Below are 19,236 nucleotides of genomic sequence, written 5' to 3'. Positions count from 1 at the left end.
AATACAATATTTTAAAAATATTTTTGACAGTCTTTTAATAGTTTTAAAGTCTCTCATGACTTCTTAGGAGTGACTTGTGTACTTTTACTGCTGTATAATTGTATCATTATTGTTGAACTCTTGTTCTTATTTTAATATGTACACAAGGTGAGACGTAAATAAAGAATGTGTCTGTCTGTCTGTCTGTCCTATATAGTACGGACTTTATAAATGCTTACTCGAAAACTTTAACTATATTGAGAAATATCAGATTTTTAAAATCGTTTTTTAAATCTACATAACTCAGGATTTCTGGAATATTTTTGTATATTTTTGCTTCAAATCTTTAAAAAAAAATAAAGATCATATGAAACAAACGTTATTGATTTTGTATAAACAAAAGGTAAAAACATTATGACATTTAACTTGCTTGCAAAATATGAAATAACAACTATATGCTTTGTGCCACCGAACGTTTTCTAACAATACATTCAGTATTGAGAAAAGGAAAAAAACAGTTAGGTTTTTTTTTCAAATACTAAAATATTCTATTTGTATGTGCAAATTGTGAAAACATTGGTGAATATATAAATAAATCACCCATCACATAGTGAAGAAAGTCGCCTATTGATGGAATTTGAAATGATTATTTTTTAATATAATTTGTGGTGTTTTAAAGCGTGTGATTACTATTCAATATAATTATCAGTTAAGAAATTATAGGGTTTTTTTTGTTTAACGACATCACTAGAGTCCATTGATTATTAAAAATGCATTATAGAGACTGTTCCCTCCAGTGGCGTATCTATGGAAAATAGCGCCTATGGCAAGCACTGAAATTGCGCCACTGTCCAAACATCTGAAACCCATCTTTTAGCACGACTGGTACATCAAAGGCCGTGGTATGTGCTATCCTGTCTATGGGATGGTGCATATAAAAGATCCCTTACTGTTAATCAAAAAGAGTAGCCCATGGAGTGGCGACAGCGGGTTTCCTCCCTCAATATCTGTGTGGTCTTTAACCATATAACCGTAAATAAAATGTGTTGAGTGCGTCGTTAAATAAAACATTTCCTTCCTTCTTCCTTCCCATCTTTTAAATAACTTTACCATAATATAGAAACTGCTCAGTGGCGCCACCACCTTCAAGTGGCGCCCAGGGCACGTGTCATACATGCCACTAGTGCCCTCCCCCTCTCCACTAGAGGTTGTGCCCCCCATACCAGATATTGTTCCTACGTGCCTGTTAAGCCTACTCCACACAACAGTTATTAACCAACAAAAACGAACATTTATCTTGTTGCAGTAATACATCATGTCGTTAACAAATTGCTTTTTTAATTTTATTTATTTAATTTGTTTTAATTTATTCAAGAAAAATGGGGGTGGTTGGCGGACGGATAAGTAGAAACCGCTCGTTACATAACACCTCGGGAGAAAATTGAGTTTACAATTCTAAATATCGCAACTGTATAATATTATTAGCATAAAGCTATTCAGTATACCGGCCTCGGTGGCGTCGTGGCAGGCCATCGGTCTACAGGTACTGAGTTCGGATCCCAGTCGAGGCGTGGGATTTTTAATCCAGATACCGACTCCAAACCCTAACGTAGCCCAGTGTTAAAGCGCTCGCATGATGCGCGGTCGGTCTGGGGTAGATCATCGTCGGGGGTGGAGGTGGGGCGGGGGGCATTGGGTTGTTTCTCTTTCCAACCAATGCACCACGAGTGGTATTTCAAAGGCCGTGGTACTTACTATCATGTCTGCGGGATGGTGCATATAAAAGATACTTTGCCATGGGCGGATCCAGGATATATTTTTAGCGGTAGGGAAAGAAAAAAGGGGCAATTGACTTGTTAAATGGGCATCTTAATAAAAGCTTTAATATTTGAAGTTAATATGAATGCGTTTGTATATATATCACAGTGTACGAACGTAAGTGTACACTAGATGACTAGCTGCGGTTTTCTGGACTGCTAGTTACATTAATAGAGATGATTATATGCGTTTGCAGGCCCGTCGGAGCATTTTTTTTATAAAAAGTGGGATGGACTAATGATCTGGGGCCCGTTCCACGAAGAAATCTTAGCTCTAAGATCACCTTAGTGCATAAAGTAGGTATGCACTTTAGGTAATCTTAAGGCTAAGATCGTTTCGTGTAACGGGGCCCAGATCGTCGTTAAGCATGACACGACGTGCCTTACCAGAGAGCGTGCAGCGCGCGAGGTGTGTAGGGGTCCGGGTCGTTGTTAAGCATGATACGATGTGCCTTGCCAGAGAGCGTGCAGCGCGCGAGGTGTGTAGCGGCCCAGATCGTCGTTAAGCATGACACGATGTGCCTTACCAGAGAGCGTGCAGCGCGCGAGGTGTGTAGGGGTCCGGGTCGTTGTTAAGCATGACACGATGTGCCTTGCCAGAGAGCGTGCAGCGCGAGAGGTGTGTACGGGTCCAGGTCGTTGTTAAGCATGACACGATGTGCCTTGCCAGAGAGCGTGTAGCGCGCGAGGTGTGTAGGGGCCCAGGTCGTTGTTAAGCATGATACGATGTGCCTTGCCAGAGAGCGTGCAGCGCGCGAGGTGTGTAGGGGTCCGGGGACATTTTAAAATTGGATGGCTTTAAACGCCTTTTCTTGGCATCTGAATCACAAATTTGGCCATTTTAAACAAGGAAGGAAGGAAATGTTTTATTTAACGACGCACACTCAACACATTTTATTTACGGTTATATAGCGTCGGACATATGGCTAATGACCACACAGATATTGAGGGAGGAAACCCGCTGTCGCCACTTCATGGACTGCTCTTCGATTAGCAACAAGGGATCTTTTATATACACCATCCCATAGACAGGATAGCACATATCACGGCCTTTGATGTACCAGTCGTGGTGTACTGGCTGGAGCGAGATATAGCCCAATGGGCCCACCGACGGGGATCGATCCCAAACCGACCGCGCATCAAGCGAGCGCTTTACCACTGGGCTACATCTCGCCCACCCATTTTAAACAATAATTTTAAAACTATTTTAAGCATTATTTTGCATAGTATTATAACCCAAGAATTTTTTTTTTTTTTTATTATTATTATTATTATTATTTTATTTTTTTTTGCATTTTGATAGCAAAATTATTCATCATCTGACAGTGATCAGTTCCTCTTTTTGAGTTTTATAACCCCAAAAATATTATTCAGAAGAGTTCAAACCCGTTACTCTTAGATCCCAGTCACTAAATCGTGAATTTTAGCTTTGACCGCCGTCGACATGACCAGGTCGAGAGAACGGGTAAGCGGTACCCGAGAAAAAGCTATAGAATCATGTCATGTCATAGGGTTTAACGTGCACATTCAGAACAAGCTGTTGTAGCGCACGCCTGTCGTGGGCGCAAGTGCTTGCGAAGCAAGCTCTTCCGCCCAAGACAGGGGTGGGGGGGGGGGGGGGGGGGGTGGTTGTCTTCTCGCTTACGACTTGGCACAAGGAGCACCGAAGACCGGCAGTGGCTGGTCGAGGCAGAGGCGGAAGAGGCGGCGGTAATAATTTTGAAATTTCTCAGGAGAATTAAGCCTAAAAGTTGAAGTAATTTGTTGCGTTATGTCCGAAATATTTCTGGTGATTGAACGCAAATTTAGACGGTTCGGCCAAAAATTTAAAGGGTGTCGGATTTTAAAAATTTAAGCCTAAACGTACCGACCTATACGAACGAGGTTAGCCTTAAGGGCTGGTGCGGTGTTCAGGCGTCACTGTCGAAGTTGGGGAGGTGACGCATCTCCCTCTGGTACCTACTGACGATGTCCCCGTAGTGCTGCGCGAACACTCTGCGCAGCATGTCGTGGGTCTGACGGTGTGTGGAGCCTTCCCCCACGTAGGCCCTATGCTTGCTGATATACACCGTCGTGCTCCATCGTCAGCATGGTACTCAGTGCACCGGTGCGGGATTCCACGCTGTTGATGTGGAAGCTGCCTCGTTGTCTGTCGTACCGGTGCGGGAATACTCCTCTGGTCGGCGTTGTAGGCAGCTGCTCCAGTGTTGGGGCGTACAGGACCAGGGGCTTCGTCCCTATCTGGTTGACCCAGCGTCTAACAGCGGATGTGGCCGATCCCAGCTTTCCAGCTGGGCGGTATCCCTCTGCGCTGGGTCGGTTTGGTGCGACCACCGGTTCGATCCCTTCCAGCGGCGCCATAATATTGGCCCTTAAAAGGGCCGGCGGGTGGGGGATAACCGGGGAGGTACAGACGTCAGGGCTAGCCGGCGGGCCCACTTCGATCCGATGCAGGCTCGTCGGTCTGCGGTGCGGCGGTGACGGCGTCTTCGACGTCAACGGCGGTGAAGGAACCTCTACCGGCGGAGTAGCCACCGGCTTCAGTTCCCCCTGTGCCGTTTCTTCCGTGCACGTCCCCTTCTTCCGTCTCTGATGTCTTCTCTTCCTGGTCGCTGGTTTGGGTTGGTGGCTTACGTACACTAGTGTAACGTAAGCCCTCCCGCTCTTCTGTGACAGCTTATACTCTGTCAGCGTGCTTGATCGTCAACCCCAACAGTGGGGGGGGGGGGGGGGGGGGGGGGGGGGAGGAGAGATCGACAGAGCAGGGCGCGACTTGGAGCTGTTTAGCGGCAAAGGTCATCTTCGGCTGAGAGCTGGAGCGGGAATGGCTATAGAATCAACGTTGCTTCGTATATATAGGCATGACTATCATATATAGGCATGACTATCATATATAGGCATGACTATCATATATAGGCATGACTATCATATATTTCACTGTAATTTGACTTTGGTCACTTTTTTTTAAAGGATACTATTCTAGGGACGGCCCTGTCTAGGTAGAGCAGATATACATGAAAACGATACAAAGGGGCACTTGTAAGAACTTGTAAATTAAAACTTTAAAAGGTATTATTCTAGGGACGGCTCAGTCTAGATAGGGAAGTTATACATTTTAAAAAACGATACAAAGGGACACTTGTAAATTATAGTTTTAAAGCGCACTGTTCTAGGGACGACTCGGTCTAGGTAGGGCAGATATACATAAAAATTACAGAACCTATTGTTCATTAGTAATTTTGAAAATCTATACAATTTCAAAGGACAAACATATGCGCATACAGACACAGCTTAACTTCATGCTTGCTACTAATGGAAAATGTAGCGGGTTTCCTCTCTAAGACTACGTGTATATACGAAAATTACCAATGTTTGACATCCAATAAGCGATGATTAATCGAAGTGCTGTAATGGCGTCATCAAACAAAATAAACTTGTATACATATGCAGAAAAAGTAATTTATCCTACACACTCATTCTCAATAAATAGTTGCATTTAGCATATAAAATTTGTGAAAATTAAACTTAACTTTATGTATGCTGTCCATGTTGATTTGTAGAGACAATGTATTATATTAACCAGACAAAACAATATCAGCATATAAATGCAATTCCTTTATTATCAAATTTTCAAAAGCAAATGTGAACAAATATCTCAAAATCTGTTAAAGTAATGTACGTTATAACACATACCTCACGACGTGTGACTGTGTACACGCTTCAATTTATGTATGTTATCACGTATCGCATCAGTGTTTGCAAGTGTGAGTCTCTTCTGTAGCTTTAGGTAACATGGATTACGACGCAACGCAAATAACAAAGGCTGTGTACGAATGTTATAGTTAAGTGTTATTTTAAAACTGTGAATGCTAAGGCTTTTATTAATTTATATTGCTTTTCAATTGTTGCAATCAGTGAACTGTTAAAGTATGACATCAAAATTATCTCAAATCCATAGCTGACACATACGTAGACTAGATGGACAGCATTAAAAGTCAAATTGTCCCATTATATTATAGTGTAATAGGTAAAATATTGTTGATGTTAAATGTAACGTACATTACAGAGTTTTAAGTCATGAAATAAAATATTCAAGAAGACATGTAAATAAACTCAGTGTGAAAAAAAGTATGCTTTTCACTGTTTTAGAAATATCACTAATCGTCCTGTAAGTTGAAGTTTTTTCAATTCAGAGACGATATATGTAACGTACATTTCTCTGAACATTACTATGAACACAACAAGAAATAAATCAAAGTAATCAGCATTTAAACGCCCCGAAAATGCTTCATAAACAACTACTTTCATCTAGGAAAAGTACTAATAGCAAACATGATAGTTACTTCTTGAAGTCGGCCATTAACGTTATTGATCGGTAACGGACATTACTGAGACACAAGCCAGTCTTCAAAAGACGTAAGCACCAACTGTCTGTCATTCCCATTAAATTTCAACATTCTACGCGACTTGCCGGTGGGGAGAGGTTCGTCTATCTTGCACATAATGTCTTTTCTGGCGACCCAAATTTCATCGCGACGCATTGGCCACTGGAAAAGCATTTTCTTTTTTTCAAGAAATGTGATTTGAATTTCGTCGTCCTGGGTATCAACATCTAATATTTTCCCAATGTACCATTCTCTCTGGTACACAGCACTTACGTAATCTCCAACGGAGAGGTCCAGCTGTGCATTCAACTGTACCGGTTCTGTATTGACCTCGGCAGGACCAACAGCACAAACAGCTGCTTCTGAATCTTCGTCCAGTTGAGCAGGAGGACCTTTTTCAGCAAGGCTGCCATCTAAGCTCTCTATTTTCCACGTGTTACACAGACCCATTTCTAGACAAGTATTGCAGTAACAGCTCACATCTCGCACAGCAACTGTGGAGTTAGCAAGACCTGCAACAGCATGAACTTTGAATGTTCCTTTTAGAACTCTGACATTTCGTTTGGAAAGTAGTACTGCTTGGGTCTGACACTCCTCTGATGTGACGTACAGAAATCGAACTCCTTTCATGCTTGAACCAAGAGCCCAATCCATGAATGTTTTGGCATCCTGAATAACTGTTCTCCCACTTCGTACTGCCTCACCTGCCATTCTTTTCGTTGTCCCACCCAGTCCATCGCAAGGTCCCTTTCCGTGCCCCACCTCAAAATAATTCCAACGAGCATCAACCCCATACATATCTTTATGGTTAGCTACTGAATAGAATATCTGTTTATTCCGATATTGGCTAGTTGGTCCGTCTGTCCAGTAGTGAAGCACGTGTAGGAGAGGGTCTATGGCTTTTAGTTCAGGAATGACTGCTTGGAGTATAGCGTGGACAGTGGCTGCTGAATGGGACATCTCGTCTGACACGACTACAAAACTTTGATGAAGTAGTTCATGATCGTTCTTATAGTAAGCAACAATTGGATGCAATGTGACGCTCGTCTGGTTCCAGTAAGCACTTTGGATTTCTTCAACTGATTTACAACCATAATTCTGCGCAAAGTCCATTTGAACCATCATATGGTGTTGTGGAAGTTGTTCCTTCAACTTTAACACTGCGTTGTATTGTGTCTTAACTCTTGACACATGCCCTTGGAACTCCTCTGCCTGGGGTGTTTAGCAAAGCTTTGAATTGTGGCGTATCCACCTCTGTTTCTACTATCCTCATCACATTCTTCTTGCGACCTTTCTCGACAACCTCTACTCGTTTCCACTGTCCAAAACCAATCACACTTGGTAGTTTTTTCAGAAAGTTCTTCATCATCAGGTAAGCCACGTTTGATGAATGTATCGGGATTGGCAGACACTGATACACCTTCTCTTCTTAGAGCCTTAAGAAGAAGCGCCATGTTTTGATGTTTTGTGCAAAGACATGAACTTCTGCTGATGAAGCAAGTGGTCAGTATATGACGAGGACGCATTCTGCAAAATGTAGCAAATGAGAGAGTAATACTTGGGTTCTCGGATATGAATTTGGAATACAAGTTGCCCAAGTAATCAGTGCACACGCGCTTTTGTATTCTTTGCCCTTTCTCGTCGATTGCCGAGTCTGCTTTTCCAGGCTGGAGTCGACTGTTGTCATCCCTTTGCAAGAAGGTTAAAACTTCATTTCTATAAGTGCTTTGGACTCGATTCCGAGTCTGCTTCGAGACATATGTCCATTTTTGTCCTGTTTTACTCAGTTTGTTTCTGTTTATCCCAGTTTGTTTTGCAAGCCATCTCAAACCACGATACTTCTTAATTATTTTGCCAGAAATAATGCTATGTAAAGTCTTCTCTCCGTTTTTCTTTCTGCCTAGTACACTCTTTGCATCTTTGAGTTCACTTAACAGAGCATTCCCCAAGAGAAGCTGTCTTCTTACTTTGGCGCCTTGAGATTTGGAAAGACCTGCTAATTGAATGTCTCTATTGGTCTTGCTGTTGGGAGTCTTGGGGGATTGAAGTATTTTCTGTCTGTTTCTTTGAACACGTCTTTGTAATGTTTTGTACTTTCTTTCCAGAATGAAGTTTCTTGTAGTAAGTTGTGATATTTTTTTGTGGGCCCTGCCAAGTGCTCTGCTGATTCGCGTCCTGGTAGCTGATCTTCTTGGATTAAGAAAATTCATTTTGATAATCATTGCTTGATTCACTGGAGAACTTGGCTGACTGAAGCTGTCATACCCGCTTGTATCGCCAGTTGATTGTTGTTCTGCAATTAATGCTTCCTTCTTCTTTGCTCTATGCTTTCTGACTCTTTGCAAGTTGATTATATTTCTTTTCTTCTTTTCTTTTAGTGTTATTTGACTGCTTGGAACATAATATCCCATCCTCCTTACTCTCTCTTTTGCAAGGTATTTCTCGCCTTCCTTTTGCTTCTTTCTCTCCCTGTAGGCTTTTTGAATTTCTGCTCTGGTCTTCGCCATATCTGAAAAAGAACTAAATATTATATAATAAATGTAATTAAGTTATGTGTTGTTGTATATCGACATTAGAGTACATTTGAAATGTACGTTACCAAACTGGAAATGTACGTTACTGCTTATAGTTGAATCATGGTAAATAAAACGTTTCTGGTTCTTGTGCCAAATTAAACAGAATAAATATACAAGTGCTCGGCTAAATGAAATACTACAGTTTAAATGTTTTAATATGTTTTTAGAACAGACATGTCTGCATCTAGTGCATACATTTGAATTGACAGATTGTTATTACACATATGTCTGTTATATGTTTTTAATTACAGCAACTGAAGTAAAAGTGTCTGCTTTCTCCTTATGCAATGGCTGCTTTGAAGGTAATAATAATCAATGCAAATCATTTGTTATTGTGAAATACGTGTATACTCCAATTCATCCCCAAATGCAAATGGTTCAATTAACTGAAATGTACGTTACCAATCGTAACGTACATTACATTATTTTACTTAGCTATTAACATGTGATTGAACATAAAACCTGACCATATACCTATCCTCCACAATATATGTGTTCTCTGTGCTGGAAAATTCCACTATGATACCGGCATAGTTATAAGTGCATTACTGTCAACACGGTTTGAAAAACATATTGCATGTAGACTTACCAACAATACTTGATTCTTCACTGAAAGCACGTTAAAACAGCGTGTTCATAATGGCTGCCTCAAGGCCAATAACTCCGATTGTGTTCTCATCTGCAGTTAGATGTGTTGGCTCAATACATTTTTTGTTTCGTACACTACGGTAACGTACATTACAATTACACACTCTATTGAAGATGTAGTCATTTGTTTTCGAAATATGTACAATAAGTATGGACAGTCTAAATACGCCTATTGGACAATTGAATTGCATGCAAAGAAAAATCTGCTCTACTTTTCATTAGATCATGCTAGGTTGTCTTGTACATTACATTCTTATCCATAACCACCATTATTCTGATACATTAATGCCTGTAATACGACAACATGGTTTTAACATGAATGTATTCACTGTTGTACCAATACATATGTCAGTAATGTTCAATTTACATCCAATATGGACAGTGCATGTGCTTTACATATACGTGTGTGCAAGATTCTGTATCTTGTATACTGATTTACTTTTAAACTGACGACATGTACGTTATCATCTATGGTAACACAAAAAACAACCTTCAAACATATTCCCTGTATAAAAATATAGTGGTCTATAATCAAACATTATATAATTAATATTGGTGAATACCCTATATATGTATACCTTTACCAGCGCCAAATAAACTGAATGTAGATCAGACTGGCGACAGTAACGTACATTACATATTGGACTATTTCTGCCACCTAAGTTTCCCTGTTGATCACACAGGGATTAACCCAATGAGTGATTAATCAACTCCTGGTGGTTACACATTGTACCCAATTATCAGACAAGCAATGGATGCTGTATTTTTCTGTAAAAAGGCCGGCGACACAAATGCAACCATTTATTGAGAATGCGTGTACAGTCAGTATCATGCATTGTCAAGATATGGCTACATAAATAGAGGATATTTCATGTTTTTTGTCAAATATGATTTATATCTCATCGAGTGAAGTTTGCAATCATATCTCACGAGCCGCGCTTGCAGGACGAGTGTGATATGATTGCAAACTTCACTCGATGAGATATAAATCACATTTGACAAAAAGCATGAATTTTTTGTTTTATTATATAACTTTTGGCAATTTACCTTTATTTTTAAAATGCCAGCAGCAAATAGTTCCGGCTTTCTTACAGTGAAGATAACACTTTCTACAGTGACGATAACACATTTTAGAGTGAAATAGAAACACTTTTATTTCACAGATATTTTAAGATATTTCACTAAATGTATTGATATAATAAATTTCTATATTTTCGGCCACTGACCAAAAATATAGCTTTTTGAGACGGAACTACCTTTACAGTAATTTTACAGTAAAGATCAGCAAAGGAATGTTGTATTCTTTAAAGTTACTTATTCGTTTATTTCCATTTAATTGTTTTGATTTTTGAAAACAGTTTTGAAGACAATTATTAATTTACAAATAAGAAGTAATTGTTATTTTGACGTATAGGTACTGTAGGCAACAAGGCTTTCACACATGCAGACATACTACTCTGTGGTACTCAATCTAATTAAAATTAGCTCCACTATTACATGTGGATCTAACAGCAGCCCGTTGGAGCTCATGTCCAGTTGACCTTTCATTCGACCAATCAAAACCTTGCTTGCAAAATCATGCCAGTGATTTAAAAAGAATTTGAAAACATTCGGGATTATGCCGAGGGTATACGAAATGATTCGGGTGAATTACGAAGTATGCCGGAAACTAATTTCAATATAAAATTCGTTTTAAGATGAAAACAAAAACCGTGATGGTATAGCCATAAAATCTGTTTATACTAGTATACAATCCAGAGTTTATTACTGCACTTTCCCAGCTGTTTTTTTAAATGTTGAAATAGACCAACAAGTTCGCCTATTACATAAATAGTCTCGCCCGATATTTTTAGAATAACGCTATAAACGGCGAAGTGTAATTGGTCGATACTTGAATTGTTATTTATAGATGAAATGTCACCTGGACATGGGGAGTCCACGCAATGCTATTAGATCTACCAGGGCAGACCCAGTAGAGCTAATTTTAATCAGATCGTGTGATACTCTACGGTAACGTTGTGAAATTAAAAGTCCATTCCAACCTTCACTGTTAACTGATGGTGGTGGTGATGAAGAGTTAAGTGAAATGTTTATCTACTTTTGTTTACTTAAAAAGGTGATCAATGTCCGCAGTCTTGCGCGCAGATTACCCTCGAACGCTTTTCCACCCATAAGGCATAGTCATTTTTGTAAGGGGGCAGGCTAGCTTTTGCCGAATTAATCGAAAATACCCGAATGTGGATAACAATATTTATTCATATTAATTAGCATTATTACCAAACAGCTATATAGGGTTGCACACGAATCACTACGCATTTTTACATGGATTACAACTAATTTTGAGGATACAATGCTGGAAATACACGGTAAAACAGGTCTTAGGTTAGCATATTTTGCCTGAATATCTGAATGTTTTGCTCGAATTTGAGGTTTTATTCCAGCACTGCCCCCGTTTCATACGCTTACGCCATAATGTAATCGATTTTCCGATTTATGTCCATATTTCTATGACTTTGTCTTTCATTCTCCGTGAATACTTTCGTGTCGTAAACAAAAGTTAGTTTGTTTTGTTTAACGACACCATCGGCTATTGAATGTCAAACATTTGTTATTTCCGACTCGTAGTCATCAGAGGAAACCCGCTACATATTTCCATTGGCAGCAAGGGATCTTTTATATGCACATTCCCACAGACAGGAAAGCAAATACCACGGCCTTTGACCTGTGGTGGTGCACTGGTTGGAATGAGAAAAACCCTAATCAGTTGAATGGATCCATTTAGGCGATTCGATCCTGCCACGCAAGCACCTCAAGCGAGCACTCGACCGACTGAGATAAATCTTGCCCTCGTGTCAAAACAAACGTAGATAATTTCATTTAGCTTTTGTCATCGCATTTTTTTTTTTACCTACAATTTTGAATCTGTTATTAAAAAATAATAATTGACCTATGGCCCTGCAATTTTTAATGAATGTGGCAAATTTCCATATAGCAACGTGTGACATATTAGTTAGTCAATTTTTTTTTTTTTTTTAACCCAATTCCATATTCAGTAGTTGTTTTCTTTTAGCCACCCGATAACAAATACGATAGGATCATAATATTGAAGACACCAGCAACTTTTTGGGGCAGTTATATGTTAATTCACCTTTGAAATGAGATGAGGTGGGGTGGGGAGATTTGCATAACCTAAATTTCAGAGTTGGTATGTGTATGTGTGGCCATCCTTTGCAAAACAAATTACAAAAGCACACAAATCTGTTGAATTCGTTTATTGACATTTCAAGGGTTGGCATATATATATTTTATTAATATATAACTGACAGCTATTTTTAGTGATATTTACAAAAGAAAAGAAAATTCCCTGAGGAGTAAACACTTTTGATTTTGCAAAGTAAGTTCAAAAACACACACAACCCACCCACCACACCTCTGAAGAAAAAAAACAATACCCCAAACACCCCCAAAAACCTGTCTTAAAACAACAAAACAAACAAGAAATATACCACTAAGCTACATGTCATCCATAAATGAATGTGAATGAATGAGTGAATGAATGAATGGATGAATGTTTGTTTGTTTAAGAACAACACACAAAAAACAAACCCACAGAAACAAGCATTCTGAGAGTACTGCTAAAGCAATACGTGTCCACTACCAATCCCAAAAAGGGCCACAACTCTGTAACAGTACATGATAAATTTATACACAAAATTTCAACTCCATATCTCAAGGCATTGTGAAAAAAACCATGCAGAAACAAATATTCGTATCTCCAAAGTTCAAGGGCCATAATTCTGTCAAAAATGGGTAAATCGCCATGAAAAGTCCAAATTTGATCTGTAACAGTACATGATAAAGATATAGACAAAATTTCAGCTCACTATCTAATGGGTTTGTGGCAAATATTTCTGGAAAACAAATTATCATATCTCCTGAGTTCAAGGGCCATAATTCTGTCAAAAATTGGTAAATTGCCATGCAAGTCCAAATTTGATCTGTAACAGTACATGGTAAAGCTATAGACAACATTTCAGTGCAATATCTCAAGGCATTGTGAAAAAAAACACATCCGGAAAACTATTTGTGGGACAGACGAATGACAGACAGACAGACAGACAGACAGACAGAAGGACAGAGATGAAACCTATAGTCCCCTCTGACTGGACAGGTAGGGGACTAATAAATACTGCCGGGTAAATGCTGGCTTTCTACATATTTAGCTTCACCTCTGGCCTATCACATTTTTCTCCTGTTAACCTTTAGACTACTGGATTAATTTTTGACAAAAACCACGTTGAGTGGGTACAAGTTTATAATTTTTACTCACATATATTCTCTTAAATAATTTATAAATACATAAAATAAAGTTCATATTTGAATCGGTAAGTATATGATCAGTTAATGTCGACTAAATTTAGGCAAAAAAATTCAAAAAAGTTACATTTACTTACCAGCATTTGTGGCCAGCTGTCCAGTATTTATGTCTATTATTCCTGATAACAGTGGTTTTCTGACCAGAATTAAAAAAAACACCCCAAAAAACCGAACTACGATTCATATCCCAATATTTGGTGATTTTCGATGTTGGTAAAACTATCAAATTTATTATCAAATTAGCTGTCATAATCAGCTATCGATCCCTAATAATGACCAATGCATGCTGCCATTGTTGCCGAAGAAAAAGAAAGCCTAAAGACACAGGAAGCTGGGTTGATTTCCGTTTCCTGTTATAAGAGTCTTTCTGGTGAGTGTCGTGTGCAAAACGGCAGAAAATATGAATTGGGAAATGCACTGAATACAGTGTACAGTATGTCGACTGGCGTGATGTCGGGCGACATATCTTGCAGTTGTCAGAAGGTTAACTTTGAAAGGTCCAAACATCACAACAACAACAACAACAACAAAAATATATATATATATATAATGTAAACTGTAAACAATAAATAGCTTAAAAATGTTTTCACAACTATTCCTCGGATTGACTTAGACTTGCTGAAGTGTGTTGAAGATCCATAACTAACGAGTCCACGAGATAATCAACAGTCGGCACCTCTCCCAGCATTCCTGGAAGAAAATCAAACATATTGCTCAAACTATACTCAACAACGCAAGTTTCGCAAATATCTTTTATGACATCTAAATTTGCCATGGTTGAAATAACTTAAAAGAAAACCAGGTCCTCCTGTTGTGTTAAGGCAAAGGTTGGTGACTTTATGTTGTTTGTAAATGGTAAACATATCAGATGTGAATACTAATTAATAAAAATAGGTTAATTCATAAATGTTATGCCATTTCTTTTAACATTAGCTAAACTTTCGTTGTTGAGTATACAATGAAACCCCACTAAACTGAACACCCACAGGACCAAGCAAAAAGTCTGGTTTCAAAGGGTATCCAAGATAGAGAGGTTCTGACTGATATTTAAAAAGGGAATGAATAAATGAATGATCAAATGGACGAATGAATGAATGAACAAACGAATGAACGAATGAATGTTTAACAACACCCCAGCACAAAAATACACATAGATAACTGAGTGTCACAAATAGTAAATATATGAAAATATTATTTATATAATTATGTAAAACCACAGTGTAATGAATTGTGTGGAAGAGTATAATACAATACATATTTTAAAATTTCGTACTGAAATCAAAAAGTCTTATAAACGTTAAAATTAAATTTAATTCCGGGTGGAATTTAAAATATTGCGAAACATTTCTGTTGCCAGTTTTGAGGGAATTCCAGTGTACTGAGGATCAGGTTTAGAGGAGTTTTACTGTATTTAAAAAAGCTATTTTTATTTCTTCTTAATACTTAGTCGGTTTTATACTTTAATATAGCATTTATTACTGATGTACCAGCCTCGGTGGCGTTGTGGTTAGGCCATCGGTCAACAGGCTGGTAGGAACTGGGTTTGGATACCAGTCGAGGCATGGAATTTTTAATCCAGATACCGACTCCAAACCCTGAGTGAGTGCTCCGAAAAGGCTCAATGGGTAGGTGTAAACCACTTGCACCGACCAGTGAACCATAACTGGTTCAACAAAGGCCATGGTTTGTGCTATCCTGCCTGTGGCAAGTACAAAAAAAAGATCCCTTGCTGCCTGTCGTAAAAGAGTAGAATATGTGGCGACAGCGGGTTTCCTCTAAAAAAAAAACAGTGTCAGAATGACCATAGGTTTGACGTCCAATAGCTGATTATATGATAAAAAATCAATGTGCTCTAGTGGCATCGTTAAATAAAAAAAACTTTACTTTATTTTATTACTGATGTTTAAAATGCATCACAGAAGTACGTGTTGTATTATCTGTATGCACACCCCCATTAACATTTGCACAATATTCAACACAATTTCTATGTCAGAATATATTCTATGACAAGTACAACAATACAATGCTACAGACACTGGATGAAGCAGGACGCACCACATGGGTGACTTATATTAAACAATATTCTTTTTAGATCAGAATTTGGCTATGTTTGGATAGCTGAGGATGTTGGAGATGTAAAATTGTTTGTAGTTAAATTTAGACAACGATTGTTTGATAATCTTCAGTAAAACTGGTGTAGTTATGTAACTATAAGTCACTGTTAAATGTAGAATGCTATTTCACTTATGAAATCCCTGTTTATCTTAAAGTAATATATACAAGGTTTAGATGTAGTAACTTCAGACTTGCTCTTGACCAAGGAAGATATAACAACATAACCTACACTGAAAGACTGTCCATATTGCCTCGATCATGGATTAAGATATATTGAGGATGAACTCCATATTTTACTTGTGTGTAAGCGTTATAATGTATTAAGAGATCACCATATTTCTAAATTTATAAAAAAACATTCACTGCAAACCTTTATAGATATTACAACATTGGAAAATTTGGATGTATTATTTAATATATTATGTCTTTATCTTTATAATGTGCAAAAACTTAGAAATATTTAAATATATACATATAGTAAAATGTGCAAACACTACACATGCGCAAACATGTATAATAGTTTCTGACTGTATTATGAGCCTATGGCCTTTATACTGAATGAAAATTGTCTTGTCTTGTATATGTCTAAAACAATACCAAGAGAGCTGTGATAACTACAATGCAAAAAATAAAATCAACAATGTAAATTTTGAGTTATCCCCCCTAATGCCAGAGCACCGCCTTATTTTGGTGTTATATAAATGACAGTATACCACTTGAACAGTTGTTGTCATTACCGGCCTCGGTGGCGTAGTGGTTAAGCCATCGGACTACAGGCTGGTAGGTACAGGGTTCGCAGCCCGATACCGGCTCCAACCCAGAGCGAGTTCTTAAGGGCTCAATGGGTAGGTGTAAGGCCACTACACCCTCTTCTCTCTTACTAACCACTAACCAACTAACAACTAACCCACTGTCCTGGACAGACAGCCCAGATAGCTCAGGTGTGTGCCCTGGACAGCGTGCTTGAACCTTAAATAAAATGTTGTCATTTAGGACTAAAATTACAAATAATTTCAAACCAATGGGTTATTTAAATACTGCAGAGGTCAATCTATTTATAAATCATCAATGAAAGATTTAAAAAGGCATTTCAGTATTTAAAAATGTTTTTTAATAAAAACCTTATTCCCTAACCCTGACTATATATTAAGTTGCTACAACAAGTAATGTTATGGTACCTTTATTTCATTTCATTTAAGGTCCAAGCATGCTGTCGTGGGCACACACCTCAGCTATCTGGACTGTCCATCCAGGACAATAGGTTAGTGGTTAGTTGTTAGTTACAGAGAAGTCAGTGTATGACCTTACACCTACCCACTGAGTCATTAAACTCACTCTGGGTGGGAGCCGGTACCGGTGTAATAGCCCAAAATATACTCCCCGCCAAACTATACCCGGGGTATAAACTGGACTAGCCCAGAATACACCCCAGGGTATATAACAGGCTAGCCCAGAATATACCTCTCTAGTCTGTATTTCAATGTCCAGAGGTTTTTTCCAATCATAATTTATATATTTTGGGCTAGAGAATATCGAAATATCTAAATATGACTAAAATGACTAATCTATGATAGTTTAATTTTTATGAAAGCAATAGTTGCTTATCTTTTACAACATTTATTATTATTATTATTTATTTATTTTGTATACAGGTTAGTAATTAAAAAAATGAGGGTTAGAGTTAGGGTTAGGGGTATAAAACAGGCTAGCCCACTTTAACCCCGGGTATAGTTGACAGGGGTGTGTGTGTATATTTTGGGCTGTTACACCGGGCTGTGAACAATGTACCTACCAACCTTATCTACTAAAAGAAAGCACTTTAACTACCTAATACTGAGACGTAATCAACCAACCAATTTTAAAACACTAAATCAACTTTAGTGAGTTAATTAATTAATTTATTTAATAATGTTAAAACCTTGAATCAGCTTTTCTGGATGTCTGTCTCCTCCATGAGCCAAAATCTCTTTTCTGTATTTCTCCCCCATGCTCCTATGGGAAAAAGAAAACAAAAATTATAAATATATTAACAGTTTAATCATAAAACAATGTATTTTAATGCTGGAAAATAAGTTATTTTTAATCACAGCAAACAATATATAGTTTGAGCTTTTAGCTGACAAATATACAAATAATCATGACAGATATGTCCAAAATATTTTTGTTGTTTAAAAGTTTTGAATTTAGAAGACTTTTTATTAATTTTTTCCTTGTTCTTTCTGTTAAAGTTACCGCATAAACGTACAAGTAGTATGCATAGTTATTGCACACTTTCGATGATAATTTAATCAACACCAAAAAAAGGAGAAGTTTGTTTTGTTTAACAACACCATTAGAGCACACTGATTTATTAATCATCGGCTCTTGAATATCAAACATTTGGTAATTTTGACATTTTAGTCTTAGAGAGGAAACCCGCAAAAAAAAATTCATTAGTAGCCAGGGGTCCTTTATATGTACCATCCCATAGACAGGATAGCACATACCACAACTTTTGACCAGTTGTGGTGCACTGGTTTTAACGAGTTGTGCGACATCAATGAAAACATTCAAAGTATTTAATAACCTGTTACCATGCATACCTGTTGAAAGGGTCTTGTTGGAAGCACTGGTACCAGATGCGAGATGCTATCGCCCTCGACAACAGATATGAGTAGTACTTGGCTCCATAACCAACAAGATGGCCGAATCGTAGCTGTCTCGCCTGAAACAGAAAGAAAGAAAAAAAAAATTATTTAACGACACACTCATCACATTTTATTTACAGTTATGTGGAAGGAAGGAAATGGTTTATTTAACGACACACGGAACACAGTTTATTTACGGTTATATGGTGTCAGACATATGGTTAAGGACCACTCAGATATTGAGAGGAAACCCGCTGTCGCCAGTTCATGGGCTACTCTTTTCGATTAGCAGCAAGGGTTCTTTTATATACACCATCCTACATACCACGGCTTTAGATATACCAGTCGTGGTGCACTAGCTGAAACGAGAAATAACCCAATGGGCCCACTGATGGGGATTGATCCCAGACTGACCGCGCATTGAGCGCTTTACCACTGGACACTTTTATTATTATTATTAGTTAGTGACTATTATTATTATAATTGTTATATTATTATTTATTATTATTATATATTTTTTAAAATCTAAATAAGCTGCATGCAAATTGAAAAACAATGCATTGAACTGTGGGTCTAAACGCATGAATATTGTAAATCATGGTTGATCACCATGCACCAAGTAGGTATAACGTGACCACATTGACTTCTCTCTTGCTAACCACTAACCCTCTGTCCTGGAAAAAAGCCCACATAGCTGAGGTGTGTGCCCACG

At 38.2% G+C, this 19,236-nt stretch overlaps 1 protein-coding gene across 2 annotated transcripts in view; it reads right to left on the bottom strand.

Moving 5' to 3' along the window:
• Window positions 1-13,468: 13,468 nt before the first annotated feature.
• Window positions 13,469-19,236, bottom strand: part of LOC121372889 (mitochondrial intermediate peptidase-like) — a 47,784-nt gene continuing 42,016 nt past the window's right edge. For both annotated transcript variants that reach the window (XM_041499329.1, XM_041499335.1), the window contains exons 18-20: window positions 18,480-18,601; window positions 17,816-17,889; window positions 13,469-14,472 (exon numbers count right to left, since the gene is read on the bottom strand). In XM_041499329.1, coding sequence (XP_041355263.1) covers window positions 14,375-14,472; window positions 17,816-17,889; window positions 18,480-18,601 — 294 coding nt within the window. In that variant the 3' untranslated portion in view covers window positions 13,469-14,374. The remainder of the gene's footprint in view (window positions 14,473-17,815; window positions 17,890-18,479; window positions 18,602-19,236) is intronic.

The sequence above is a fragment of the Gigantopelta aegis genome, chromosome 1 (genome assembly GCF_016097555.1).
Source record: "Gigantopelta aegis isolate Gae_Host chromosome 1, Gae_host_genome, whole genome shotgun sequence".
Classification (NCBI taxonomy): Eukaryota; Metazoa; Mollusca; class Gastropoda; order Neomphalida; family Peltospiridae; genus Gigantopelta; species Gigantopelta aegis.
This window is presented reverse-complemented; position numbering and strand designations above follow the sequence as displayed.